We start from the raw sequence: 11,861 nt of genomic DNA on the forward strand, positions 1-11,861 counted from the left end.
AAATTGTGGCTGTGTGCCAGGATGTTTAGTAGGAAGCTCCTTCCTTTATGACATCACCAGGCAGGTAGCTAAGGGGACTATTTGAGACACTCTTAGAATAACAGCCACTTTTGTGGGAGTGCAAGAACAGAAGCATTTAAAACTGAGGGTAAATTTCCAGACTTCATTAAGACCCTCAATACAAGCCAGCCGGTAAAATATGGGATCTACCCAGAGGAGCTCAGTGTATCGGATGGTCAAGACTAATAAAACTGGGTCCAAGGTAGCAGTTTCAGCACCAAAAGGGTCTGAGGATACTAACACATCTCCTCAGCGGGGACAAGGGTACCTTCTTGCCTCAAGCACACGAAGTGCTACAGCCCCCGTAAGCCCTCCGCCATACCGAAGATCAGAAGCTGGGCATCTCACCACTCTCTATTCAACATCAGATTATCCTCGATCTAGCTCCCCCCAGGCAGGGCCTGGCCTTGCTGGAACACCCACCCCTCGAGGAAATGAGACTCGATCAAAATCAGAAACATACCGCCATCCCTCTCTTCATCGAAAGAGCCAGCAAATTCAGACAGCTTCCCATGCTGTCCAGATGCATCGGAACGTTAGTCCATCTAGAGATGAATCAACACGAAGAGGGGGTGAGAGCAAGCCAGGGCGTGACATCAGTAATCGCTACTCATTAATCCCAGATGCCAAATCCTCTCGCCGGTTGAGTTTTGTAGACCAGAAGGATAACTTACAAACCTTACAAGAAGACGACCCACCCTCCAAGGTCCAGTACCCACAAGGGGTCAGAAGTCGCCGTAGGACTTTGGTTTGCCCAAAGGATGAAGCAGTCCAAACTGAGCCCATCCGAAAGGGTTTGACTGCTACTGAGATCAGATCTTCAAGGAAACCCTCTAGCCCAGAACATAGCAGTGGCCGTGTCAGTGCAGACTCTCGGACAGCCCAGAGAAGGATCCCTGGCCAAGAGTATGAAATGAGTCGTCTCAACTCAATCTATACAGAACCCAAGTCTTTGCATAGGAATATGAACATGGAATCATCCCTCAGACTCTCTATCCTTAAGGATTTGGATGGTGGACACCGAGTTTCTATACGTCCAGATCCTGAGTCTATCCGCAAGCATTCTGTCTACGCTGACATCAAGCCCTCCCCAAAGGTCTTAATATCATCAGAAGTAGAGTCCAACCTCAGGTCCTCAACCCGAGGAGACAGCGAGGTTGGCCGCAGGGTCACCATCTCCCCAGCAGGACAGTTACTATACTCAGCACCCCGTGTGACATCTCGAGCAGTGTCTGAGAGCCCCTCCAAACCTATGTTTGTCACTCCAGAGCACAGCTATAAGCAGCACACCCAAAGGCCTTCACAAAGTGTCTGCATGTCCCCCGGACCCTCCCGAAAGCCCTTTGCCCATGTAGAACTGGAACTGACCCCTCGGCCCTTACCCCCTCGGTCCTTACCCAGGTATGGGCCTGATTCCTCATGGTGGACCTTACTCAATCCTGAAGCTGAAACACCCCAAAGCCGGCCAACAACACCTGAATTTGAGTATAAGTCCTCTCCTCCCCCAGATCCTTTATTGTCCTCTTTTGAAATGGACTCAAGTCCTTTCTGTGAGGAAATGATGTTCCAGAGAGAGAAGGCAAGTCCATCACCACCACCAGCACCAGCAACACCACCACCACTATCATTACCAAGGGAGTCTCCAAACCAGGCACCATTGAGGGAAGTGCCACAGGCCCTCAAGTGCACCTCCAAACAACCCATTCAAAGGTTTAGTGCTTTCTTCTTGGGTATGTGAAGAAGCAGACCGCCCAGGTGCAGTCCCGATTTAGTGAGGTGGGACATTAGGGTGGGCAGGAAAGTCCCCTTCTTCATTCTGGGCCTCAGAGCTGCCCTCCTGCCAGTGCTAAAGCTAGTCCCATCCTTGAGCCCATTGCTCCATTCCTTCCCTGCCAGCTTCTCTGAGCTCCAAGCTAATGACATCGGTGACGATGCTTGGGCCGGCATCAGGCATTGACTCTTCCAAGCAATGCTGCTTAACCTTTCAATGGAAGATAGTAGAGAGTGGTTTTCAGGGTGGGAAGTGCTTCCCAAGAATGGAGATGAAGAACTGAGCTAGGGTGAGGGCTGGTAAGGACTAGTAAAGAAAATAAGATTCACAGGTAAATATTTTGACCACAAGGTGGAGAAGGTGGGGGCATAGACACACTAGGACCCAGACTTCCAAGAGGGGAAAGGCATTAATAGTGGTACAAAGAGGGTGGAGAAAAGGGAGAGGGGAGTTTAGTCCTAGTCTGCAGGGGCTTCTTGGAAACGATCAAGGGCTGAGGGCACCTATGAGGGGAGAAATGTGGAGCTAGAAAGGGAGATGTTAAGTAGTGGGGGGAGGGATGTACATCCCACAGAGTGAAAAAAAGCAACAATCTCTATTACTTTCAGATGTCTCTGAGGAAATGTACAATCGTGTCATCTGGTGGCTAAAAGGTCTGTGCTTTTCCCCCCTATGGATCCATTGTAGGGGTCTGGGAGGCAGGAGGACAGGTGGGAGGGTGACCTCTACATATCTATAGAGCTAGGTCTATCAGGACCGTACACACTGGGGGTTAGACTTGAAGGAGCAGAGGAACTTCTTGTCTATAATTCCACCATTAGAATCATTCTTTTGGGACTTAGAACTTTTTTCATTTTCAAGAGCCTCCTTTCAATGGAAAGTAGTCACTTCTGGAATGGAAAACAGTTTAAGCCCATGCCTTTCAGTTCAGCTGGACTTACCTCTCATGTGATTTTTTTAAAAACCAAAAAACAAGTCACCAAGACAAACCACCTGTTTCACAGTCTCCCTCAGGGCTGACCCCGCACTAACTCAGGTTGATGGGTCTCCTCTTGTGTCTTTCTGGTTCTTCAGAACTCTCTTCAAGCCCCCATAACTGGACCTGGGAGGCATTGGCTGCTACCCAGTAGTGTCTCCAGGGATGTCAGGCATTTGCCTTGAGGCCGTCAGTGGATCCTATAGCTAACTCTAGAATCCTTTTTCTTTTCTTTTTTTTTTCTTAAGATTTTATTTTTAAGTAATCTCTACACCCAACATGGGGCTCGAACTCACAATCCTGAGACCAAGAGTTGCATGCTCTACCAGCTTAGCCAGCCAGCCACCCCCAACTCTAGAATCCTTAAGAGAAGTGTCCCCAGACACCCCCCCTCCCACTTTGTTCCCTTGACCTCTCTAGTGGGAGGGAAGGTGGGGACCAAGACTCATTTAGTGAATCTTAGTAGCAAGGAGTGTCTGCTTTGAATGTTGTAGCCCAAAATATGCTTTAGTCTGTGAGCATGAGGGAGGCCAGGGCTCTGGATGAGGAAGTTCCTGGGGAGGAGAGAGCCCTGGGAATGCAATCCAGTCCCAACCAGCATAAGCCCTCCAAGTGATGGGCAGCAAACAGCAGAGAAGGGCATCCCTGCCCCTCAAAGGGAGCAAAGCTCTATAAAGTTGAGGTTTAGTAGAGCATGGACTTGAGTTATAAGTATTGGGTTTGAGCCCTGTGTCTATTTTCTCACAATGACCTTGGGCAAGTTATTTTCTCTCTCCAATAATTAGCTTCCCTGTTAATGAGAACAATGGCAACCTCTTAGGTCCTTATAAGGACTGACCAGCACTCAGCATGATGCCTGGCAACAGTGACCCCTCAGTAAATGCTAGCTGTTGCTCTTTGGGCCACTTGCACTAGGAAGGATGCTGGGCCAGGTTATGCCCAAGTCCACTGAACATCTTTAGTAAAATTCTCTTTTTCCCCTCCCGTTGGTACTCTCTGAATTCCATTTGCTGCCCCCTGGGAATGCCCGACTTCTACTTCTCCATTATGACAGATGAGGAGGTAAGAACACTCCTGGAAAGTTACTCCCAGTTCCTTCCTGTGCTCCCCCTTATCCGAGTCCTCCTCTTAACCTCTCATGGAAGTAGGAATGGAGGGAGACAGACAGAACTGCTCCCTATGGTTGGGCACGTTGTTCACGCACAAGGGCACCTAACTGAGAGGGCGAGTGGGGGCTGAAATCTAGCCTGCGTTCCAGTTGCCACACTGTGCACTTGTGGGGCTGCATCTCCTCAGAGGCAGATTTGCACAAAGGCGCTGTACGAGCTGGTTGCAGCCCTGGAGAGATGGTAAATCCCGCCAAGTGCTCTGTGGGAAGGCTGTCTGGGAAGCCATACATTGGATCAGTCTCCACTTGGCTCTCATCTCTCCAGCCTAGGACACTCCAGAAAGGGAACACTTTTCTGGGTTACACACTATTTGAGTCCTCAACTTGGAAAGGCACAAGGTATACGCTGCTCTGGTCAGCCCTGTGTCCTGAATATGACAAAGAGTGTCCTGATTTCACAGTGCCTTGTTCCTCTAAGTACTTTAGTTCTTCTTGGCCCATGTTTGATAAGATAGTCTGAGCTTTTCCTGCCTCCATTCTTTCTCTCACCCTATCTCTCCCTTACCCAAAGCCTATCATGGCTTCTAGTGGGTTCCATCCATGGGCTAGCCCAGGATGGACAGTTAATTACACATAGAAGACAAACAAGGGAGGTGGGGCAGGACAGCCTGAGCTCAGATAACGAAACAGCTGAAGGGGAGGTGCCAGAAATGTGGCTGCCACCCCCTCTGCCATGGCTTCCTGTTCAGCGCCGTGCCCTGAGCTCTGCTGTGGGTGGGGACAGCTACTTGTAGAGATTACCTCCATGCAAGACTGTAAATCCTTTTCCCCCTCTTCCCTCCTTCTCTTCCTTCCTTCCTCCCTCTATCCCTTCCTTCCATAAACAACTTTATTCAGATGCCTAGCACTCTGCTAGGCACTCCTGGCGGGCAAAGCACTGAACCTCAGAGCACACACATTCTTTGGCCATGAGAAACTTACCATCTGGTTGGAGAGATAAGACATGGACAGGAAACATTTAAACAACAATATGAAATAGTTTGTGCTCAAAAGTCCAAATAAACGCAGCAGCCTGAATAAGTGCTCTTACCGGATCTTAGGAGAGAGGGAGTCATCAGGGGATGTGTGTGTGGTGGGGAGTCAAGTTACACCCCCCTTCTCAAAGCCAGGGGTATCTTAATAGCTAGCCCCTTGCTCACTCCTTTGCTGCACTTACGTACCTTTGGGAAGGGGTTAGTGTTTTCCCTCCTTCGGGATATGATGGTTTTCACTGAGCGAGTTCCTCCCTGTGCTCCCCCACCTTCATCCCCTTTCTTGGTGCATCTTGTTTTAGTTTAGGAAGTCAAAAGCCTTGGCAGCAGGACGGTTCCTTCCCAAAATAGCTCTTATCCTGTCTCGATAATTGCAGCTCTCCAGCCCTGTTCAGCAGCAGGGCTGCTCCCCAGAAGCTGGGAAGAGGAGCTGGGGAGAGACTAGCTTGGCCTGCTGGTGTTCTCTGGCTCTTTGGAAGTGGGGTGGCATGGAGGAGGGCCAGGGACTCCTCACCAAGTGTGAGAGTTCTAGGCCTTCCCCAGCCTGTCCTCCAGGCAGCAGGGCCCACAGGCCATCCCACAATAGAGAATCTGTGGTGCTGGTGCCCGAGGCCTCTGGTTCTTCTGATCTGGGAAGGGTTGACTGTAGAGTGTGTTCCAGAGTTCATTCCTGGCAGGAGTTCTCTGGTGGCCAGCCACAGCTCCTGGCTTGTGGACGGCTGCATGTCTGTTGTTGAGCTCCACAAGCCCTTCTGGGTCCACAGCTGGGGACAGAGGCTGATTCAACCATTTCTCAAGTGTCAGTCCCTCCCAAGTGACTCCTCAAGGCCCTTTTGTCTAAGGAGCAGGGCTTATAGATGCTTCTCATCCTTGGATTGGTACACTAGGGGCTGGAATCTCCCCAGAGAAGGTTATGCTGGACTGAGGGAAGCATTCCTAATGGTTTTGTTTTTGGTATCAGAACTAGCAGAAGCTCAACAGGAAGGTCCCCTATGGGGTCATCTGGGGCTGTCTTCTCACACAGCTCTGGGGAATTCCTTGGAATAAAGCAGCTCTTGATGGGAAGGGCTGCAACGCCCCTGATGGATGAGGCTGCCTTGGCCCCAAGACCCCTTGTCTTCAAGGCACCTAACCCACTTGCCCTTGAAAAGGACTTCTCAGGCTGTCAGCAGACAAGGTGGTTTACTCCCTTCTATCTCTATCAATTATGCAAGAAACCAACTCTGGAAAACAGGCCAGGAACCAGGTGAGGCCATCTCAGTGATACCTAAGGCAGATTTCGGTGTCTTTAAAGTGATATGTCGTTTGGCCTCTGGGGATTGTATGGCTAGCCTCCTGTTGGCTCTTGAGCCTTGGGGAAGTTCTGCTCAGGTAGACTTCCTCGACAGAGAAAAATCCAGAGTCTAGGAGGAATGCAGGGTCGTTCTGCATTCATGGGGGTGTTAACAGAATCCCAGCAGGTGGGCTGTCTGAAAGGAACCCTAGAACCATCTTTCCCACTGCCCTCATTTTCTCTTGCTTTGTACAGAGGCTTATAGTTGAAAAGAGAGGGAACTGAAAGAATGGAGCAGAGCTGCTGAAAATGGGGCAGGGCACCTTGGGGGACTTTTCATAGCAGCCTGACCCCTGCCCCAGCTGCTTTTCCTGTCAGATGGTGCCTTGTTCATTTCCAGCTACCATGGGCAGCAAACTCCAGAGCTGAATGGGAGGCTGGTAACCTCTGACCCACACTTGCTATTTTGGAGACAGGCTAGGTTGACCAACTCATCGGGGTTTGCCTGGGATGTGCCTGGCTTAGCAACCTGTGTCCTGGGATGCCTACTGGTCCTGGGCAAACTAGGATGAATGGAGGCCCCAGGACAGGCTCAGGTGCAGTGTACGTCAGCAGGAGCCACTGGAAGCACAGGGCAGGGGGATGACATCCTGCTTGCACTCTGAGACCCGAGCAGATTGTTCCTCTGCCTGTGAAATGGGGGCAGGAAAGTCCTAAGCCTCTCTCTTGGGCTTGACGACAGAACTTAGGCCAGAATCCCTTGGTTTTTTGTTCTTCTCAGAATGATCCCATATAGCGAAGAATCTGCCACATTTATTTTGGACTCTTTGGTGTGTTTCCAGAAGCTCCTTGGTTGCCTGCCTGGAACCCATCTCCGACGTTGTATCTTGCTGTCAGACTAGCTTGGTGGTGTTTGAGTTGGTGGGTTTTTCCAGTAAGAGGAGAAACAGCAGAACTGGGCAGATGAGGGAGCTTCAGAGGGCCGGCAGCATCCTTGGGTGAGGAAGAAAATCTATAACACAGAAGCCACCCGGACAGCTGCTCAGCCACAGGAAGGTTATCCTGAGTGGCAGAAATGACCATGTCCCTTTGCCCTCCTCTGCTCAGCTGCCTTTGGCCCAGCTGCCATGAGGGAGAGGCAAGAGACAGCTGCACCTTGGGGGCTGAAGGAACGCCTGGAGGAGGGGGACAGAATGTGAGGCAGTTCCTGAGAGAAGCCCGGGCTCTGGCACTGAGGTGGGAGGACAGGGCTGGCCAGAGCCACTTCCTCGGCACGCCCACCACAGGCGAAGTCATTTAGCTCCTGGAGTCTCCACAATGGCTGTTCTTGGGAATTTGGCTCAGTGAGTCTGAAACCAAGACCTGCTTTCTAGAGACTGGAGTGCCGCTTAGCTGGAGAGGCTGACTCTACAGTTGGCGGCGGCGTGGCCATTCCAATGTCACTTCAGTCTCAGGTTCTTCTGCCGTGCATCTACACCCATCACACGTGCACATTCCTCACGTTTCGGAGGGAAAGCATTTGACCTTCTGACAGCTGACAGTTGCTGATTTGGTGTTGATCATTTTCTCATTAGCTGAGATAATAGCTATCATTTTAGTGGCTACACCATTCTGAGCGTGTCACCGTAGTGACTCCACAGCAGCCTCATGCGGTGGACTTTTTCTCCCTATTTCACGGATGAAGAAACTGAGGCTCAGAGCTGGCTCCTCAAAACCTGGAGCCCTTTAGGGAGCATCCTGCCCTAGGGATTCACACACGATGTAGAAACCCTTCTTCCACAGCCACATCTTCCTGGAAAGTAACTTCTCAGTATTTCAGCAGTACTTTCAGATATCACGGATTATGAAGGGAAAGGCTTTAGTGAGGGTAACATTTGTGTCTTTGCATGTGAACTATGAGGCTGGGAGGGGAGTATGAGCTGGTAAGCAGCCAGAATGGAGGGCAAATTATGGGTCAGTGAAGCCCAGAGCCTCAAGGCCTGTCTGTGTTCCAAAAATCAGAGTGGAAAACTGATCAATGAATCCTTTCAGTCAATTCATATTGATCAGACACCTCCTGGGGGCAGAGGCCTGGTCATCCAGAAAGACATTACATCACATGTTCACTGAATTGAAATGAGTAGAGGTTAAAATAGAAGACATACTCCCTCTCCTTGAGGGGCTTTTGGTTAGTTTGGGAGAGAAAAGTATACAGATGGGTTACTTGAAAGGGGGTGGACATCGAAGAACAAAACAAAGTCTAGTGAAATGAGTTAGCAAAGCTTCTAGTATAGAGGCACTGGGAGGGTGAAGTCCAGGTAGACGCAAATTTTGACTGTTTGATGAAGACCTTTGATAAATTACTGCCCAAAGACTGAAGGGCAATAGAGTCAGTGAGTCTTCAGCCATGGGAGGTATTCAAGAAGCAGCTGGGAGGTGAGGTGGGGGCTCTTGAAGGGGGTCGCACTCCAGTGCCTATGTAAGTCACTTCCATCTCTCAGCTCCTGTGCCTTACCCTACTGCAGAAAAGCTGTTGGAAAGGCCCTCTGGCTGGCCTCTAGCCCTCTGCTGGCTCCAGAACTGCCCCTCACCACAGCCATCCAGCAGGTGCCAGGAAACAGGCTCCCTGGCCTGGCCACCCACATTTCAGGCCCCAGGATCCTGGGACACTGGGGAAACATAGCAGCAGGGGAGGGGCTTAGGGTGTTTTGTTTTCTTGCCACAGACCTTTCTGGACAGACTAGCTAAGGTTTCCTTGAAAGACACAACCCAGTGCTAGCCCTCTGGCCCCACTAGGGCCCTTGGACTATATCCTCAGTGATTCATCACCTCTGAAGGAAGGGAGGTGCAAATAGTTCCTGAACCACTTAAGAGAAACTCTGTTACCCAGACCTTTGCTAGTCATACAGATCTGAAATCCTGATTTCCTGTGGTAATCACTATTTATTCTTGGCTTTTGAAACTGGGCCTTGGCTTGGCCCATGTGCGGCAGCCTTGTTTAGTTCAGTGCCACACAATCTTCACCTGTGGGCAGGCAGGAAAGGTCCAAAGGGGGGAGGGCAGGAGTTTTTTCACACAGACCGCATTGGCCTGACCGAAGCAGAGGGAGCCCTGGCTCGTGGGCTGGAGGTGTGCACTGATCTGAGTTTCTCAGGAGAGTCAGGCTTTGTGACAAACAAAGTGTCCACTCACCAGAGCCTTGGCCTGAGTACCCCCACTCCTGCAGTGCCTGGGAAATTCTACTCTAGTTCAGGATATCAATTCCTGGTGGGGTGTTGAATTTTAAGGAAGACTCAGAGCTCCAGGAGCTGAGGGGCACTGAGGCAAGGTTGGCCGGCTACATGCTAACTGGAGGTGGGGAGGACACTCAGTGGTCAGTGACTCATACAAGGGCTGCTCTATCTCGGCCCCGCTTCCACCCCATGTGTCAGACTCTACCTGCACCGACCCAGAACACGAGAGCTGGAGCGGTGGGGAGTCCAAGCCTACCTTTCAATGGGAGGAACAGAGGTCTAGGGAGGGGAGGGACATTCAGGCAGTGAGATAATCACCAAAGCTGGCATGGGCTCCTAAGCCTAGGCCAAGTTCTCTCAGAAACCCAGAGTGTGGCAGGGTTAGCCCTCGAGGTTTGTGCGGGTGGAATGGCTCAAAGTCTGCCGTTAGCTTTTATTTAGCCCAGCGTGCTTCCTGTCGGGCTCTGATACAGTAATTACAAAGGTACTAAAGCATCAGGACTCTAAGAGTCTTGGCTTAGAGGTGAGTTCCATAGTCCCAGGCCTTTCCTAGGGGCTCACTTCCCTCAAACAAGCTGGCACCAATGTGCCTCGGGACACGCGGCTTGCTGGGGCCCGAGCAGCAGGTGCCAGAGCAGAGCTGGGATTCCAGCCGCCGCTGAGGGTGAGCTACTGAGCTGCTTTCTGAGATGTCCGTGTCCACACTTGGACCACAGCCAGGGTTGGGGGGAGGGGGGACTTCTAATTGTGGAAAACAAGGCTTTGTGATGGGGCCTGTCTTCCTTAACATAGGCTTTCTCCCCTTGGCCCAGCACCCCTGTGCAGAATGCCAGTGGAGGCACCCAAGAGGTAGTCTTATGAGTGCACGCATGAGTACTAGTGGCCTACAGCTAGTTCCCAACAGTGGGGCTTTGTGTAGCCCGAGTTTGATGTTTGGTTCTGACGCAGCAGCTGCTCCTACTTCTGCAGCCTTCCAATAGCCATTGGCTTTTTTCTAAAGAAACTCTTTCATGTCTTTGTTTTCCTGAGTACAGCTTCAGATCTCTAGATCTAGCCCAGGCCTTTTCCAGGAACCACTCTATACCTTCAGAGGTTCCCTCTTATCCGAGCCAAGCTGCTGACCCCTATCCTAGTTTAATCTCCTCATTTTCTGGTGTGGGAAACGAGGTCCAGAGAGGTAAAGTGAGTTGCCCAAGGTCACCCAGTTGGGCAGGTTTCTCATCAACTTGCTAGCTTATGAATGCCCCCAATTTCTTTAAGCAATGGCACTCCCCCTTCCATTCTTCAGTCCACCAGTGCCAAATATCCAATAACATCTCCAATAGCCACTCCATGTTTTCTGAGCCTGTTCTCATCTGCATACCTAGGCCCCTTTCCCTCCCTCTGCTAAGTTCTAACTTGATCCCAACCATGACCACTGGTCACAGATTGGACTGAAATAGGGTAGGGAGGCTCTGGCCCTTCTACCAAGAGAGAGAGCCATGTTGTGCGTGGGCCTCAGTTTTGTCTAATGTGTATTCAGACCAGTCAGCCTGCCCTGAGGGAAGGCTCTTGGGAGTCAGAGAGAGGCATGCTTCTGGAAACTTCCACAGAGCGTGACCAGCTCAGACCTGTATTAGCTCAGGAAATCCCTACCAACTCCCCACCCTGTAAGCATCTACTTCTCCCTTGCTGCTATGACCCTTCTGAGCCTCTAATGCCTCTAAAGCTGCTAGGGCATCTGTCCCCAAAGCATCTCACCTGCTTGCCCAGCACAGAACTGGCTCAGGCCCAGGCTGGCCTCTCCCGAGGCCCTCCCACTTTTCTCAGCCCCAGACAAGGCTCTACTGCCCCATAAAGGCCACTAGGCCTCTTCCCTTCCACCCTTCCAGCAGACAGTCCCTGGACAATTTATGCAGCAAACCCTCTTTAATCTTTAATCTAGGGTCCTGCAGGAAGGGAACCTCTTGTCCTCTCCATAGCTTGGGTAAAGGTAGATGTCCGACATTCTACGGCCGGTGGTGCGGAGCGGGTAGGGTCAATCCTTTAACTTGGACATCAGCCGGGGCATTTTCCGCAAACCTTTGGTAACGAATGGTTTCTCTCCCAACTCATGGGGCAAACTCCCTCTCCTTCCAAAAACATTTCCTCCTGGGGATGCCAGGTGGGCCCTTCCTTTTTCTTTGGGGATTTGCTCAAGCCCCCACTGTGATGTGCTGCCTGAAGAGGTCACTCTTAGGGGCTGAGTAAGGAAGAGCCAGGTGACCCGTGCAGCGCTGTGCTGAGCGCCCCTGCGCACCCTGCGCTTCCCGGGGTCTCGGGCTGCAATGCCCACCCCCACCCACCACCGACCCACCACCGCGGGCCGTCGGCACCCGGGCGGGCGCCAGAGATCTCTGAGGGCAGGCCCCGCCCCAGGGCCGGCTCGCCCCGCCCCCCGCCAGGGCCCCG

The 11,861-nt window shown here is 51.5% G+C and overlaps 1 protein-coding gene across 1 annotated transcript in view; it reads left to right on the plus strand.

Moving 5' to 3' along the window:
- SEPTIN4 (septin 4) overlaps positions 1 to 11,861 on the plus strand; it is a 23,021-nt gene continuing 11,160 nt past the window's right edge. The window contains exons 1-3 of the mRNA XM_034639927.1: positions 1 to 1,790; positions 2,440 to 2,484; positions 3,862 to 3,869. Of these exons, the coding sequence (XP_034495818.1) occupies positions 200 to 1,790; positions 2,440 to 2,484; positions 3,862 to 3,869 (1,644 nt within the window). The 5' untranslated portion in view covers positions 1 to 199. The remainder of the gene's footprint in view (positions 1,791 to 2,439; positions 2,485 to 3,861; positions 3,870 to 11,861) is intronic.

Source organism: Ailuropoda melanoleuca, chromosome 13 (assembly GCF_002007445.2).
Source record: "Ailuropoda melanoleuca isolate Jingjing chromosome 13, ASM200744v2, whole genome shotgun sequence".
Taxonomy (NCBI): Eukaryota; Metazoa; Chordata; class Mammalia; order Carnivora; family Ursidae; genus Ailuropoda; species Ailuropoda melanoleuca.